The following is a 19,057-nucleotide window of genomic DNA, read 5'->3' as shown; positions in this document are numbered from 1 at the left end:
TAGTAGTTTATTCATTATTAATTAAAAATAATTATAAAATATAATAAATAGTTTCGTTAAGTGCTATCTTATGAGTCGTAGAGTTAACTAAGATAGATATGTTTTTTATTCATTTTCCCATTATTTTTTTCTACAAACTTCTTTGCTAATTTTGTACACCTACATTAGAATATAAGAGAAGAGAAGAGAAATAACGAAGAGAGAGAGAAAAGGGGGGGGGGGGGGGGGGGGGTCGCTATGATTTATGGTATTTCAAGTTTCACGTTACACAGCTCATATTGGACCCATGACCATGACCCATCAACCCCGGAATAATTCTCGATTCTACACTTCTTTACTACATGCCCAAAAAAAAACACACTTCTTTAATATACATTTTTTTTTCAATTAAATCTGTGTAAGAAACAAGGATATTTTCAAAAAAAAATGTAACACTTTGACATTCATTTTGCTGATTTTAATGGGTTTTTTTCCCCCCAAATTTTCATGTTGCAGTACAAATAATAACGGGAAGCTGTAGTACAAAGTTGTACTCTCACAGAAACTGGAACATTCCCTAGTCCCTACTTCACGGAAGCTAAACACATAAGTACTTGGTTGTAGTACATGTAAATATGTAATATAAGCCTAGAAGTACCAAGTTTGAGGCTATATAAATATAGCCACTGAATCATGTTGGATAGAATCATCACATTGGTATAACATGATTGAATGAATATTCAATGATCCAATTTCATCAAACACAAGTATCTAATAGATGTGAAGGTAGGGGTGTTCTACAGGGTCGTCCTGAGACCACATGAGGCTCAAGGGTTTCAGATTATAACAGGCAATCATATATTCTCTTGTTCTTTTTTACTTGTGACTGTCATCAGTTGGTACATTCCTAGTTCGGTTTTAGCGATTAATCTCGATTATGTATATATTTTATGATTGAAATTAATGGCTAAAACTATTGAAACATCAGTATTTCTAAAATATTTGAAACACTATATTTTTTATTTAAACAAATTGGTTTGTAATTGTACCAAACAATGACAGTAACAGAAGAAAAAAAAACATCAGAGTATATGACTGTGGTTTGATCTGAGCTTACATTGCTCATATCATGTGTTCTCAGGTCGCCCCTGCGGGATTTTCTCTACTAAATTACGGGATTGTTTTCAAAGTGTATTTGATTGTGGATGCAGTTCCCACAAATGAAATTGGAGGTAAAATAAAAAGGTACAATATGCTATGCCTGATTGCCCATTTTCTTTTTTCGTTTATAAAGGGGGAAAAAGATAACCCACCCCTTCTAAATAAAAATTTTAGTGAATACTTTAAATAAATGAATAATAATAATAGACCATAACATAACATAAATTAAAGCTTGACATAGACTAAACAGGAAGCATAAGTTAAACTAAAATCCTTACTTCTGATTTAATGGCTTGTAGCTCTTCTTCCATAACTCTCTTCCAAACTCCATCTACCATAAGCCACCCTTCATCCTCTTCTATTTGCACTACATTGTTCAATTCACCAATTTCTTCTTGGGTCTCCCTCATCTTTTTAACAGTTGAGTTATCAAGTAGCTTAAGGTCTAAAGTGGCATCTCTCTTGGCACTGTGTTTGATAAGTTTCCAACTGTCTTCCCTTTCGGATACTTGATTTTGATTTTGGTTTTTGTTTTGGTTGTCAATATTGTCAAGAACAGGGAGAAAACCAGAAGAACCGGCAGCGCGAGGCAACATGCCGATAGGACATGGGTTCCATGACTTTGCCAGAGTCCACACCTGTGGTCTTTTAGTCTCGCAATCCATAGCCATTGGATTTTTCTTCTTTATAATCTGTTGTTTAACCGACTCTAGCTTTCTAGCTGCTTCATGTATACATTCCTCAAATTGGGATATATTCTTTGAATTCAATAAAGAGTTATCATCATCAGAAATTTCTAAATTGGACAAAGAAATAGTAGAAACCTTTCTAACTCTATCCAACAAAGAGGTATCATCCATCAGTACTGCAAGATAAATGGCTGAATCCATAAGCTGCTTGTTGCAGAGTCGTGATACTAGAAGACATTTTCGAAGAAGTTCAACCAAAACTCCTTTAGGCATTTTTGATGCTGCAGAAGGGGCTTTGCAGAGAATTCCAACAAGCCATGCAAACAAAGAAGAAAGATGATGACGTTGGTAAGACTCTGCAAACAAAGAACATAAAAATCATGCCACAGAGAAAATAAAATCATAAACCAAAATGCTTAAATAAAACCCCTTTTCTTAAGGAGGAAAAACCCATTGTAGTGCAGTACAAAAGCCATAGAAAGCAACAGAGATTGAATGTTTAAATGCAACGCATTACAGGGAAAAACATGCAACAAATACATCTCCAACAGTACTAAACAATTATTATTATACATAAAAAACTGCCACTTACCTCCTTCACATTTCACATCTTCCTGAGTCTCAATCATATCAAGAACAGCGTTAAGAAGGTTCAGGAGTAATTCTGGTTCCTTGTTCCACAATTTGACTATGATAAGATTCCAATCAGACAATATATTCTCAGCAGTTAGATCAACAGTTGCATCATCTGCATTTTCTTTGAACCCTGAGGAACTTAAAAATTTCAACAAATACTCCAGCAGCACATGTACAATCTCTGAGGAGAAGGTTGAATATAGCCGAAGAATGGATTTCAAGATCTTTGCAATCTGTTTCTTTGAGCCTGAAAAAGTATGAGGTTGATTAGTGGTTGAATACCCTTTACATCAACAATAACTGAAATTACACTATTATAAGAAATCACTTTAATTTCAATTAAAGAAACAATCTTTTTGTGATGTGCTGCCTCCAACTCTAAATAGTTTTTTACTTGCATAAAAACATATAAAAAAGCTATACAGAACAAAAAGCGTAAACAATATATCATATAGTAAGAATATTAAACCACCTCCAGATCGTGATTTTTGGCTCTTGCCAACCACAAGAGCCAAATGCTTGTTACGCCCAAAAAGCAATTCACCATGCTTCACCCCTTTAAAAGAAAAAATACTCTATCAGAAATTCAGAATATTCCAAACAGAACATTTGCCAGCACAAAGGTATTAATTATTACACAAAAATCTCAATCCAAACTAGACAACTACAACAAACTACAGATAAAATATTTCCCACATGTCAAAACTAAATCAAATATTTCCATTAGGAATTAGGTGAAAGCATACTGAGCCAGAAATATGGAATGATACTTATGTAGCAGCAATTCTTCATTAGTCCTAACAAGACACTGCATCATGTATTAGACATTATTGAGTATTGTCAAGTATATTACACCTACTTCACATGCTGGATAAAATATGTAGTCATATAATAATTGAGAAACAAAAAGTAAAATTTATATGGAAAGTATGTAAAACTCCCAGAAAAAAAAAAATAAAGGATCATAGACAGCACTTGTTTCTAGATTTCGAAAACATTTTCTTATTCTTGATGCCAGCTTGATGAGTGAAGAAGTTGGGTCAGCATTTTGGAATTCATGATGAATAAATTTATGAAGGGGGAAAAACAAAATCAAAGAGGCCAAACATATGCTAATTGCTATTCAAGGCAAATGCAGCCTCCATAAAATAATAGGGCAAACAACTTTAAACCATCACAGTTTCAAACTAGGCTTTCAACTTTAAATGAATCACATACTTTCCTATCAGGACAAGTTCCTTGTGCATGAATAAAACACCAGGCATGAAAAAATACAAGAGAACTAGATTAATCCTAGGAAGATTTTTACTTAGAACAAAGAAGAGTAGAAGACATTGAAAATCGCTGTATGATGAAAACAAATAAAGCTTACACACGTTTTCCCAATGAAGTGCTAGAATGGGAACTCCCATTGTCTTTCAGGCAGATGGCTAATTCACGAATCTTAGACTTGATTTCTTTTTTTACCTTTGCATTTCCTACACCCTGAAAAGGAATTTCTTTGCTCTGCGGCTCCCAGTAATAAGACTTTAACCAATCAAGTGCCTGAAATTATCAGCAAAACATCATAAAAGTTTGCAGGAGGGAACCATACATACTAACTGTGAAGTAAATATTCAGTTCATAAGGGCAGTCAGGTGCACAAGACCAATAAAAGAACAGCCTACAGTTCAAGGCTCGGAGCCCCTTTTAAAAGAACGACAGAAACAATTCTGTAAAGGCCCAACCATCCAACCCAACCTCGGTGAAAGAGTTAAACCCCATTAATGCTTTCAATCTTTCTATGCCATTGGCATGCCATCGCCCCCAAAACCCCCGAAACCAAATACATTCAAACAAAACCACAAATCCTTGGTAAAGAACATCTAGTTGAATTGTGCCCTATGAATATCTCCATCCAGAGACACACAGAAACTTGCTTAAAAGATAATGCAATAAGTGAAGGGAATGACAAGAGGGAGACCAACATGAACCTTACCTTAACAGAGGCACTTCGAACAACCTTGAGTGATGGAAGGTCACGATGTGATCCCTCTGCATTTGCGGTCACAGCAACAAGTAAGTGGAAATGCATTATCACATTAAAACAAGACAATATTTGAAGCTTGTTCAACACCACATTTGGAAGACCACGTTTCACTCATCCTATGATTACAAAAACAAAACCAAGGAATAAACAACATGTAGAGAGAAGAATACTTGTTTACCATGGCGAATATCAATGAGCATGCGCGGAATACCAATTGCCTCAGCAGCCTCAGCAATTGAAACCAATTCCTTCTTGCGTGTTTTCTCAACACCACAATTCACTAACCTTATATAAATACATTAAAAAAAAAAAAGCATATAGGAAACTGTCATTTAAATTTATCACTGAAACAAAATTAAAGAGTAAATGCTGAAACCAGTCATTGAAAAACATACAAAATTAGCTCCTCAAGGATTCTATGAATCAATTTGATTCATCACCGTATAAAACATTTTATGAGATAAACTGATCTAAAAATAAAAATAAGAAAAATACTAAATTGAACCCTAATTCTAGTGTGTAACTGTCTATTCCAAAATTAATTAAAATAGAAGCTGACCTGACGATTGCCATGCAATAAAGCATAGAAAGCATCTCCTCCGAGAGAGAAGCTACATCAGATTGATCCGCTCTACATGAAAAAAAAAATCACAATCTTCAAATAAGTCTTATAACAAATTTTCCAAAAAAAAAAATATTTCACTAAAACAAATGCATTAAAAATTGGAAACGTGCTGAGGATTTACCTAAAGTAGGGATCCTTCTGCTGGATTTCAACGATGGAAGCCGTGACTTCGACGACAACCGGCAAGCAACCGCGGCTTCGCCACGCCGATATCTGAGAAACAGAGCAAACACCGAAAGATACATAGCAAAAGTTAGTTACGAAACGGTTGAAGAAGTTTTGGAGAAGAGAATGTTAGTTAGTTACTCTGTTGAGAGCTTCGGAAACAGAGTGAGGGGAGTCGGAGAAGAGAGAGTTTTTGACGAAAATCCATTCTTCCCAGCTCAACCAGGGGACCAATCTTAGTGCACTTGACGATGTTTTTGCGGTGTCTTTTTCTAGGTTTGGTTCTTCTCTGAAGCCAAATAACACCGACTCCATTGGAAGAAGAAGAAGAAGAAGAAGAAGAGTGGAAGCGAAGCTGAGCTGAGTGAAACGGCAGTGGTGGCTGAGAGGAAGGAGTTGCGGGTTAGGGAGCCTTAGGCGGCGCGCTGTTTTGGGCCTTAACTGGACCTTACTTTGGCCCATTATTGACAAAAAAATATATTTATATATTGCGTTTTAAGTGTTTGGGCTGTGCTACGGTACTCAAATAAAGTTTTTTCAGCATCTGCTGAAATGAGGTGTCAATAAGGTGAGTTGATTGCAGATATTCCAGATAAGAACGGAGGGAGTAGCAGACTAGCAGCGGGTGTAGGAGTGTGTCCGTTTTTGTTAGATTAATCATTTAATAAGGTAGATTAATGTAGAGCAAGAACACAGGATTAAGAAAGATAATATTTTTTTCTATTTTTGTTGTTAATGAATATGGGCATGCCTTTTTTTTTTTCAGGTGGGCTGTTGTGAGAATCCATAGCTTTAAACAAAATATTATTTTTGGTTGCGATAATAATAATAATAATAATAATAATAATAATAATAATAATAATAATAATAATAATATAGAAAATTTCATTTCACTTTTTTAAGAGATGTTAAAATAACATTCTTTTTTTTTATTTGTAAAATATATATTCTCTTCCTTTAGAGCTTTTAAAAAGTCTCCTCTTTAATCAATTTTAAATTTTTTGTGTTAACTAATGTTAATATTATCCATTTTTCAAAAAAAATAAATTATTTTTTACGAAAATACTCTTTAGAAAAAATTTTATTTTTTATCATTAAATTTTACTTACCAAAATACCGTTCAATAAATTATTTTTTATTAATTAAATTATATTTTTATCAAAATATTTTTAAAAAATTAATAATTAAATTAGGTTTTTAAGATATCTTTCAATAATTTTTTAATTATTAAATTGTGATTTTATCAAATTTTTTGTTAAAAATTATTTTTATATTTTACTATTAATTTTTCGATACCAATATATATTATTTTAATATTAAATAAAAAAATATTTTTACTGTTAATATGTATAACAATTAATATATATATATATATATTGAAAAATAATTTTACTGAGATTTTTTTTATTTATAGTTATCGGATTAGATATCTGAGTGTGAAGCATTTAAAGTTTAGAATTTAGGATTTAGGGTCATGTAATTAGAGTTTAGTCATTAGGATTTACAATTTAAGAATTAGGGTTTAGATTTACGATTTAAGGTTGATAATTTGAATTTTAGGATTTAAAATTTATGATTGATGAGAAAGAATTTAGGGTTTAGAGTTGAGCAACTATGGTTTAGCTTTGAGGGTGTAAGGTCTAGGGATTATGTTTTAGGATTATTTATCATTTTAGGTTAGTAGGATTTATAATTTAGGGTTTGAAATTTAGAGTTTATGATATAGAATAATTATTGAATTAAGATATTGAATAATAAATATTTAAAAGTTATCTTTTTTAAATAGTTATGTAAACAAATTTAGTTAATTGATTTTTTTTTGTCATATTTTTACTTTAGGAAATACATAATAAAAAATTTCATACTTTTATCTTCTTCTTTTTTTTCATACTTTTACTTTAGGAAAACAATTTACTTTTATTAAAGATGTAGTTTGTGAAAAATAGAATTAAAAAATTGGGAGGTATATATTAGACTTAGATCGATAATAAACTATATATTTGAAAACATGATATTCTTTATGATAATAGTAAATAATAATAAATCTACTGTAATACTGTGTACATATCATAAATAAAATATTTTATATTTTATGATTAACATTAGATATTTTTATTCTTTGTAAGAGGAATAGAATTTGATATGAAATGTTTGTAAATCAATAAATAAATAAATATATATATATATATTTTGTAAGTATTGTAAATGGGTTGTGAATATGGATTTATGTTTCCAAGTAAAATGTCTTTGAAAAAATACGGTTTTAAATTTTAAACAGATTTTTATTTTAGTATAAAATATTTTAAAAATTGTCGTGATACCGAACCATTAGAATAGTACAGCCGAAAGTGTTACATTTTAATATCTAGGATGTTACAGTTATCATTATTATGTAAATTTGAATTAAACTTTTTTGATGGCCTAGAATGCAATTTACTAAATTATACAACAATTTATATTTCGGTATCGTAATTGCACCCAGAAAACTAGAAATTCATCTAATGTTGCTAAGCCAATTCTTAGGACAAGTGTTTAGGGTCTTAGTTGTGGGTTTAGGGTTAGCCAATTCATCTAATGTAAATTTTAATGACTAAATTCTAATGACATGACTCTAAATCCTAAATCCTAAACTTTAAATGCTTCACACTTAGATATTTAATCCAATAATCATAAATAAAAAAATATCTTAATAAAATTATTTTTCGATATCAATATATATTAATTGTTATACATATTATCAGTGGTAATATTTTTTATTTAATGTTAAAATAATAATATTGATATCGAAAAATTAATAGTAAAATATAAAAATAATTTTTACCAAACATATTGGTAAAATCACTATTTAATAATTAAAAATTATTAAAAAGTATCTTAGAAAAAATTAATTTAATTTTTAATTTTTAAAAAATATTTTGATAAAAATATAATTTAATTAATAAAAACATAATTTATTAAACGGTATTTTAGTAAGTAAAATTTAATGACAAAAATTTTTTTTTACTAAAGAGTATTTTTGTAAAAAAAAATAGTTTTATTTTTAAATTGATAAAGTTATTTTTATTATAAATAGAGGGAAGGAGAATATCATTTTAACATCTCTTAAAGGAGGAGAGTGGAATTTTCCACCACCACCACCACCAAATCAAATATTATCGTTTAATAACAAACTATTCGGATTGATTGATAATATTAGTTGATCATTTTTTGAAAGATTCTTGTGAAGTGAAAGGTTTCTTAACTACTAAGTATAGTAGTGTCGAATAGATCTGGTTGTTACGATAATTCTTAATTCATGAGTTGTAGGGAGGGATTTATGTCACCACAAATAGAGACTAAAGCAAGTGTTGGGTTCAAAGCTGGTGTTAAAGACCACCACCACCATCACCACTAGGGGTGGCAAGCGGGAAAGCCCGCCCCGCCCCACCAGAAGCCCGCCCTTTGGCGGGCTGACCCGCCCCGCTCCGCCTAATGAGGCGGTCCTAGAATCCTAACCCGCCCCGCCTAACGGCGGGCTAGCAGGCCAGCGGGCTAAGCCCGCCAAATATCCTATTTTTTTCACTTTTAACTATTAAATAATATATATAAAGGCATAAAAAAATCTCTCCTATTTTTACTTTTAACTATTATAATTTATAAAAGTATAAACAAATTATAATTTTTATATTCATAAACATTAAAGTCTTTGTAATTATAAATATCTAATAAATATAATTATAAACCAAATTTTCATCCAAAACATAATTATAAATATTGTTCCCAAAACAAAATAAACATAATCCAAAACATAATTATAAATATTGTCTCTAAAAAAATAAATATAATCCAAAACAGTCAATTTTCATCTTCATTCTCTTGTAAGTTGGGTTGGAAAAAGTTAGGTTTTGGCAAAAAAATTATAAAAATACCCTTGCTAAAAAATACTAAGCCCGGCGGGGAAGCCCGCCCCGCCCCGCCAAAACCCGCCGTTTAAGCGGTGCGGATTAGGCGGGCTTTTACTATTTAGCGGTCCCAATTTTCCAGCCCAGTCCACCTTTTTTGGCGGGTTACGCGGACCAGCCTGGCAGGTTTAGGCCCGTTTGCCACCCCTAATCACCACCACCGCAACTCAAAATAGTTTTTTGTCCAAAACCACACATTCTCACAACATTCCACATGAAAAAGAAATGACATGCCCAACCCATTAACAACAAAACACAAAAATATTATCTTTCTTAATCATGTGTTCATGCTTCTAAATTAATATACTTTATTAAGTAATTAATCGGACACAAACTGACACAATCCTGCACCCGTAGCTACTCCTTCAGTCTTTATCTGTAATGAATTTTGCTAGGAAAATCATAATGAAAAATCTTGGCAATGTGTACAATGGGCTAGTTATTTAGCCCAATAGAAATAAATAATAAAAATCAGTGCACAGATTACTCTAAATTCAAAAACTCTCATTCAACTATTTCACATCAAATTTCAAATTTCAAATTTTCCAATTTTAAATTTTAAATTTTCAAAAAATCTAATTAATTATTTCAAAAAAAAAATCATCCAAAATCCTAATACCAAAGCATTTCACTCCAACACCCTCTTCTTTTTCAACCGACGGCTACCCCCACCTTAATCAATAATCATCCCACTTCACCTTTGCTACTTTGCTTGTCACACGCCACTCACCCTTAGTAAAAATAACCATCCACTTAAGAATAAAAATAATCATCCGCAGACCTAATAAATTGAACATCCAACATATTTTACTTATATGTAACTAAACCCAATCCAGTCAAAATAATCATCTACATAAAAATTAAAATAACCATCCGCATACCTACTAAAATGTTCATCCTAAATTGACCATTAAAATAGAAAAAGTAGGAGATGAATAAATAGAAGAAGCAACTATGATCATCACACAATTTAAATTTTATTAAAAAAAAATGTATAATTTGACACATGAGTCTTATGATTTGATGTAACCATAAAATGAAAAAATAAAAAAAATAAAAAAAAGTTTAAACAGATGAGGAGAAGACAACGACACGTTCAGTGGTGACATAGAAATCATTTTCACTTGCATTATTGTTTCAACAAAGAAGCACAAAAAGCATTTCAATAACCCTTTCCCTTCTTCTTCTGTTTCTGCTTCAACCACCATTCCTTATGTCAAAGGCTCTCTCTTCATCAATGCCAAGACAGTGCCTACTTCAAACCAGAACTTGTTCTTCCCAATTGGCAATGATTTCAAGCTTTCTTGGTTCCCAAACAATGGTGGGCACCTTTCAATTTCACACCTTTCCAAACCGACAAGGCCTATATGGAGTTCTATCCAGGACAAGCTTTTCTCTCGGCTGCAATGGCTGACACTGAGGTTGAGAAAAGTAGAGGATCATTCCATGTCAAAAATAGAGACATTCACTTGGTTTGTAACCACCAAATCATTGATGGTATAACAGTGATCAATGATAATTGCCAGTTTGATCACAATTTGGAAGACCATGAAACACCAAGAGCGATGAGGTCGTACCAGCAAAGAGTGCGGCGTATGTGGGAGCCAAATCGGATGCGTAGGCAGGTCATCTCATCGTAGGAGGTGGAGACTAACATGGCACGGGTTGCAAAGCGAGAAGGAGTGTGAGAGACATGTTAGGAGGGAGAAACTGCCAGCACAGGGGAGGGGTTGCATGATTGGCGCAGTGCGGGACTACGGGAATGACGCAAACTATGCGACGGTGCTGTTGGGCGTCCATGGTGCGCATATCGGCGTCAGCTGGAGCTATGGGCTACGACGGCTGGTGTGGCATTGATGAGAGAGGATGGAGAGGGAGAGAGACATGAGGGGGGAGAGGGAGAACGATTAGAGGTATGCGTATCTGTTTGGAATCCTTACAGTGTCATGCGTTCAACTCACCTTATTAACACCTCATTTTAGCAGGTGCTAAAAAATTTACTTCAGCACCGTAGCACCGCCCTAAGTGTTTAACTGTTTATAAGTTTACTAGTACAAATTATGAACAAAGTAATAATTTTGCTTTTAGTCAATGTTACTTAGAAAATGGTTAATCATTTACATGTAAATCTCATTAACTTCATTATCGATATGACGAAGCATGCGAATAAGTAATTAATAACAAAAACAACAACAAAAACGTTGTCCTACTAGGTAGTGTCGGTTACATAGATTAAATGATGCCACTAAATTTTATCATGTATTATGTATACAGAGAGATCGTTTACATGTAAATCTCATTTGACCACCTCATAGATAATCTTCCTAAGCCTTTCTTTATCTTTCACCTCTTATCCATCTTCCATCTCATCTATCCTTCTAACTGGGTGTTCTACAGATCTTTTCCACAATATATACTATTCTAACTCTCTCTCTTATATCTTCGTTCCTTATTCTATCCAATCGCGTATGACCACTCATCTATCTCAACATCTTCATCTCTGTCAAACTTAATTTATATTCGTACTCCCCTTTGTCTACCCAACACTCTGTATCATAAAGGATAACCGGTCTGATAGTAGTGCGATAGAATTTACCTTTAAATTTTAAAGGCAATTTTTTGTCACGTATGAAACCAGACACACTCTGTCATTTTGACCAACCTGCTTGGATCCTAAGATTACATCATGCTCAATCTCTCCATTATCATGTATGAGGCACCCAAGATACTTAAAACTTTTAATTTTTCGTAGGATATCTTCTCCAATTTTCACCTCTGTATTAGGGTTTTCCCTTTGGCGGTCGAACTTACATTCCATATATTTCGTCTTGGTATGGCGCAGACCATACACTTCTAGAGCTTATCTTCATAAATCCAACTTCTTATTTAGATCTTTCTTTGACTCTCCCATAAGGACGATATCATCGGCAAAAAGCATGCACCATGGCATAGGATCTTGGATATATTCTGTGACTAATGTAAAAAGATATAGATTTAAAGATGATCCCTGGTGTAATCATATACCAAAAAAAAAATTATTCCATTATACCATTTTGAGTCTTCACGCAAGTAAATAATTGATATCTGGAAAAAATTGAGTTGAGTGTATCATTTGAACAAGAAATTAACACTATAAAAAAATTAGTTGGATATTATTGAATTTCTCGGCATATTTACTAAAAAATCAATTAGTAATATACAGGGACAGATCCAGGAATGTTATCATGGGGGCCAATAATATATATAATATAAAAAAATATATGCAAATAAATTATAATGTAAGATGCAGTACAAAAATATACTAATAGAGAATATATATTTAAAGTGCAAAAAAAGTGTACTTTTTACTAACGAAGTAGTACACGTCGATAGTTCATATCATAAAATTCATCGATAATAGAATCTGTGTCAAATCTTTCAGCAATCTTCTTCTCAATGTAAATCAAAAGACAATTAGCAAGCAATTCATCTTCCATTTTGTTTCTGAGTCTATTCTTCACAAGCTGAAAAAGATCTCTCAGTTGTAGCAGTTGAAACATGGAGAGTTAATACCAAGCGAATCAAACGATCAATCAAAGGATATGTTAAAGACTTTCCTGTCTTCGTTAATCCTTGACATAACTCTGAAATTATGCACAAGTTAGTTAATTCAACATGATTAGGAACATAAAGTTCATAATGTTGCGCTTGCATTCTAATATGAAATTTCTCTTGGTCACTGAAGTCACCTGGATAAAACCGTTCTACTAATTCACATACTTTGTTGACACTGAAGAACTTATAATTATCTCTGAGATCTAAAGTTGAACTTAAAGTAAGCAATTCGAACATATTATCATTGAATCTTCCATTAAGCTCTTGCAATTGTGTATCAATTACAGCCAGAAATAAATTAACACGGTAATGATGCTCTACTGAAATTTGATCAACAATTTTACGAGTCCGGCCTCTTCTAGGAATATGCAATGCATTCATATCAGGAACTTCAACTTCATGTTTCTCACAAAATAATATAACTTTTTTTATGAAAGCCTCCCAACTTGATTCTCTCATTCTTTGGATTAAAGTCTTCGTAGTAAAAACCAGAGTTAAAGCATTCAATATGTCTTGATTTTTTCGTTGCAAAGCTTGACAAAGATCATGACTAACTTCCAAAATATTTCTCATCAAATGCAAAACAAAGACAAATTCAAAGGATGTGATAGCATCATAAGCAGCACTAGCATCACCACGAGTGGAGAAATTACCTTCTTCGGTGCTTTTTTCAAGAACTTCACAAGTAGCATCAAACATGCATAACAAGCTACGTACAGAATTCAAATGAGACCCCCATCTAGTATCTCCAGCTCTTTGCAAAGTACCAATTTGATTAAGTCCACTACCTGTCACAATTTGATCATTGACAATTAAGTTTGCAACATTATTTGCTTGAGCAACCCTTAACTGATCATGACGTTTAGGAGAAACAGTCACAACATTCATAATTAGTGTAAGTTTTGAAAAGAATTGATGAACATAACAAACTTCTTTGGCTACAGAAATAAGTGCTAATTGTAATCGATGAGCAAGACAATGAATGTAATAAGCAAAAGGGCAATCTTTCAAAAATAGAGCTTACAATTCATTCCATTCACCACGCATATTACTAGCTCCATTGCACCCTTGTCCCCTAAGATTTTGGACATCAAGATTATGATGAGAAAGAACTGATGAAATTTCTGTTTTTAATGCCAAAGAACATGTATCAGAAACATGTATAAGATCAAAAAATCTTTCTTGAACACAATCGTGCTTGTCAACAAATCTCAAAACCACAGATATTTGTTCTCACTTTGACTCATCTCTTGCTTCATCAATAATTATACAAAATTTAGAATCACCAATTTCTTCTCGAATTGTTGCACGCACTTTTCTAGCAAAGATATGCAATATATCTTTTTGAAAACTGGGAGATATATATTGAGCATTTCCAGGAGCATTTTCAAGGACAACATTATGAACATTCTGATTACAGGAAGCTAAAAGCTTAATTAACTCAATAAAATTTTCCCTATTCAAAGATCCAGGACTTTCATCATCGCCTCTAAATGCACATGCTTGAAATGCAAGCCATCGAATAGCATTAATAGATGTCTTCAACCTTAACGGTTATTTGCAATAGTTTCATCACTATACCTATCAAGAACTTTGTCTATATGCTTAGATTGAGCCATTAAATCATCACAAGATTTCACACATAAATTATGGGGAGAATTAGGAATAGAACCCTTGTGACATACAAATGCACAATTTACCCCATTATTTATTTTCTTCCAGTTACTAAATTCTAACTCTGAAAATGTATTTTTTCCATCATTGCGAGCAACATAATGTTTACCAAACAAGTAGTAAGGCAAACAATAAGCAGCATCTTTTTCTGGTGAATATTCTAACCAACTTGAAAATTTCTTAAACCAAGAAGATTGAAAATATCGACGGTGATTGTTATTACCAGAAGCTGCATAGCTAATATTTGTTGGTTGGTATGGCCCAACTATTATGTATGCTCTACGAATCTTATCACGTTCATTGACATTATACTGCCAAATTGGACGTCGTTTTTTTGGATCCCTTTCTAGTAAAGAGATATCAACATCTCTTTCTAATCTTGGTACTTTGGTTTCATGTTAATATGTATTTTGAGTAAGATTATAGAGCTCACTTACTTGACCTTCTTGTGAAATAGGATTAGAGGGTTGGCTTGTTTGATCTCCAACATTATCAGTAACCTTTCTCTTAAAAATTGCATCAATTTTACTTTGCTTTTTTATCATAAAATGTTCTAATTTCTTTTTACCTGAAAAAAAAGAACTCAAATAATTATATATTTACATGAATAAATAAAGTCTAAGTATATTTTATTAATTAAATATCAATAATAATAATAATTTTTTTACTAAATCACTATTAATTTCATTAAAAAATAAAATAAAAAATAAGAGAGAATAAATCTTAAAAATAGGTCAATAATTTATCTATGTAAATACAAAAGAATAAAATTAAATTATTCCATAATAAAACAATGTACTTTGTTAATTAATAACTTTATGTAATTATATAAAAGAATTGAAAAATAAAATAAATGCATTGACTTCACTAGAGACCGGTAATGGCAGTGATATGACAAGTGAAGATTGAGGACCCCGCGTGTTAGGAAACAAAAGGATTAGAAAAGAATAGGAAAGGTGAAGACAGAGAATTAGTTTTAGAGATTTAAAAATTTTTAATGTTTTATTTGTGTTACGTTGGGCTTCTGACTAGTGATTACTACTTTTTTTTTTTAAAAAGTTGGGCGCCCAGACCTATACTTGCCCCCATGTATCCGTCCCTGGTAATATATCGACGATTTTGTGGATTTTTTTAAATAAATAAAATAAATATTTCATCTACTGAAATAAATTATTTGTAGCATTTTTATAAAAATGTATTGTATTTTTTATTTCGTTTATACTGTAAATCAAATAATACTACATATATCTCATTTACAATGTAAACGAGATAACGCACGAGACGATGTAGTCGTATCACGTTTGTACACGTGGTGTTTAATGTCTTTATCTCGTTTACAGATACGCATAATATTATTTTGTTTACACTGTAAACGAGATAAGACTGGAGGATGCCTATATATATACATTTCGTCCACATTCGTTATTTACCCCTTGCAACATCCATTTCTTCAACATTTGTCCCACTTTTACCCTTTTCTAATCAAATTCTTGAATTACTTTAAGATTATGGCACGCGCCGATAATCACGATGTGAACATCAACTGACTGAACATGACGTGGCAATTTGCTAGGACAACCAACTTTGAGTTTGGTGTTGTTTTTCATTTTATGTTTAAGGTTTAGGGATAAATGTATTGTCATACTTAGAGTACTTTTATAAAAGTAGTATGCAGTATATATTAGGCAAATAAATATATCGTTAAGAATTATTTAAATGATGTTAGACATACTTTAAAATGAATTTATTAGTTAAATATTTATTTAGAATTATTTTTCTTTAATCTAAGTTATTAAACATATATTTTTTATATTTATTAATTAGGGTTACTAAATTTTTTTAGTAAACTTAAGTAAGTAACAATGGTGTTTATACTTCTATTTACTAAATATCTAAGGAAATGGTTTTTTCAATTTGTTGTTACTTAAATTAAGTTATTAAATTGATAATGTACTTGTTGTTAGTTATTTAAGTAAATATTTTTATTTAATCTAATTTATGAAGAAAATAGAAAATGAATGTTGTTATTAATGATGTAATTAAATAATTTTATTTAGATTAAATTATACAGATGTTTATTAATTTAGTTGTTAATTATTTAACCAAATATTTTTATTTAAATTAAATTATATAGACGTTTATTAATTTAGTTATTAATTATTTAAGTAAATGTATTTATTTAAATAAAATTATAATGTAAATATTTATAGTTATTTGTTAAAATAGTTTACTTATTCAAATTAATTTGTTATGTAAACATTTGTTGGTAAAATTTTTTACTTTGAAATTTTTATAGCTTTATAGGTTTACACATTTTTTATTCGAGTTTTTTATTATTTACCAGAGGCCTTGACTACTTCTTTTTAGGAGAGTAAGTCACACACTTCTACCACCGGACGCCATTGTCCCTCTATATGAGGGAGGCTGGTTTCGGCAACGAGGTGCCACTCAAGGATTTTGTCTTTGACAACTCCTTGATCACGGTATTTGTGGAGTGCTGACGTCCAGAGACCTACACCTTCCACCTGTCGTGGAGTGAGTGCACCATCATTCTGCAAGACGTTGCGTACTGTAACACTCTACTACACAGAACCTTACGCTTGAGTCGTAAAGTAGAGGTCGCAAAATATTACGACCTCTAAAAATAAAATATACATATACATAGTATAGTTGAGATGAATATATATTCGAGGAGCCTTGAAAGAAAGCTTAAGCAAAAGTCGCAAAAATAAAAGCGCATCGCTCGCATGAACGTAAACCAAGAAAACAGAAAAGGATAAAACATATGTATAAAGAGTAGAATGTCAAGAGTTACAAAATACCGAACCTCCAACTCAACCTGCGAAGCTAAGGCTGGCCGGAGTATAAATACATAAATATACATAACCCAAAATATCCCAAAACAGATAAAACAACAACATGTTTCTCCACATCGACCTCTAAGAGGAACAAAATAATTATACATACAGAAGAGAATCTAACTACAGAATATAAAGCATAAGCTCAAAATACAGAGTCCTAAATATAGCACTTTGCTTGCTGAATGAACTCCAAACGCTTATCAAGGTGTCTCTCCACCTGCATCTGCAAAAACAACATATATATGATATGAGAACTGGAAGTTCTTAGCATGGTAACGGTGCCCACATAAATAAGATATAAGGTCCCGAGAATGGCAGAGGTAATCCTAGAACTCTGACACTCAGATTATATAACTTAAAGACTTAAGACGGAAACCATAAAAAGGGGTAGTTCTCTAAGGTTCTTAAACTTAACCAAACTCTAACCAAAATTCTTAATCCTTCACCTTCCTCCAGTCCTTCCAACTTTGGTCGAACCACACAGACAAATAGACAAACAAAGGAAAACACATATAGAGTACAAGTAATACAAGTGGCAAGTATAACAATTAGGCATACTAATTAACATAGGCACTCCCAATTAATGCACAAACAAGCAAATCAAACATATGCACATGATGCATGCCTGTCCTACAGTTGATGAGTCTCATCTGTCGATTGTAAAGCCAACCCGACATGTCTGGTAGCTAACCCTGGACAGAACACCAAACACAGAATAAGTGGGACAATGCCGCAATCCTTGCAACCTCACCACTGCCTCTTACCCAGGGGTATTACAGTTCTCAACCCGGAGTAAGCGGTGACAGAACACAGCCCTTGCATCTTACCCGAAGCCTCGAACTCTCCCGGAGCAAGTGAATAACACCACTGCATCTTACCCGACTTATTGACTCTTACCGAGAGCAAGTAGATAACACCACTGCATCTTATCCGGAGTCACATATAGAAACACATTTTCATTATCATTACAATTCGTTCTCATTCATCTATTCATTCTCAATTCATACCCAAAGTAAGTGGATAACACCACTGCGTCTTACCCGGTCACGTATATCTCAAACATAATCATTCATCATCCTCTCAATCAAACCCCTTCATTATTATCTCATTCATTATCTTCTTCATCTCATCAAATCAGATATCCTCTTCTTCAATTCATTAACCCCTTATTCCGTGACTCAACCTTAATAATACATTTTAAATAAGAGTTTCTAGAGGTTTGGAACATCAGAGGATTGTTCAGTAGTTCAAAAATAGTGAATTTTCATCAAAACAACAGTTTCGGAGGTTCGCAGGCTTGCCAAGAAGGTCAGACCATAAAAAACAGAGTTTTGGTACAAAACAGGAGAGTGTGCATACGCACATGTCCTCGTGCGTACGCACGCAGGTAAAATCGGACCATGCCACGTACGCAGCTATACGCCGCGTATGCGGGAGTGCTAGACAGAGGCTAACACTCGCGTCATGCGCGTGCGCCGCGTACGCATCCAAGCCAGCTTCTAGAAATATGTTAAGTTTGCAGAAAATTGATTTTTGCACCTAACTTCCGATGTCCATAACTTCCTATACAAAATTCAGATTTTAACAAACTTAATATCGTTTTAAAGCTCCTGAAATTATCTCTAATTTGAAATAGATTTCATTCAAATTCAAAATTCGAGGCTTAAGTTATGAATCGCTGAAGTTCATTAAAAATAAAGTTT

General features: G+C 32.5%; 2 protein-coding genes across 2 annotated transcripts; both read right to left on the bottom strand.

The window, feature by feature from the left end:
* Nucleotides 1-1,218: 1,218 nt before the first annotated feature.
* Nucleotides 1,219-5,653, bottom strand: LOC130940920 (uncharacterized). Its single transcript, XM_057869205.1, has 9 exons — nt 5,426-5,653; nt 5,241-5,332; nt 5,054-5,125; nt 4,673-4,779; nt 4,444-4,499; nt 3,842-4,010; nt 2,938-3,021; nt 2,422-2,712; nt 1,219-2,185 (listed from the first exon to the last, which is right to left on the bottom strand). The coding sequence occupies exons 1-9, from the start codon at nt 5,597-5,599 to the stop codon at nt 1,401-1,403; spliced, it is 1,830 nt and encodes a 609-aa protein (XP_057725188.1). The 5' UTR covers nt 5,600-5,653; the 3' UTR covers nt 1,219-1,400.
* Nucleotides 5,654-12,714: 7,061 nt separating this feature from the next.
* LOC130939267 (uncharacterized) lies at nt 12,715-13,707 on the bottom strand. Its single transcript, XM_057867386.1, has one exon. The coding sequence runs from the start codon at nt 13,705-13,707 to the stop codon at nt 12,715-12,717; it is 993 nt and encodes a 330-aa protein (XP_057723369.1).
* Nucleotides 13,708-19,057: the final 5,350 nt, after the last annotated feature.

The sequence above is a fragment of the Arachis stenosperma genome, chromosome 7 (genome assembly GCF_014773155.1).
Source record: "Arachis stenosperma cultivar V10309 chromosome 7, arast.V10309.gnm1.PFL2, whole genome shotgun sequence".
NCBI lineage: Eukaryota > Viridiplantae > Streptophyta > Magnoliopsida > Fabales > Fabaceae > Arachis > Arachis stenosperma.
The sequence above is the reverse complement of the archived record's forward strand: the minus strand, read 5'-3'. Positions and strand labels throughout refer to the sequence as shown.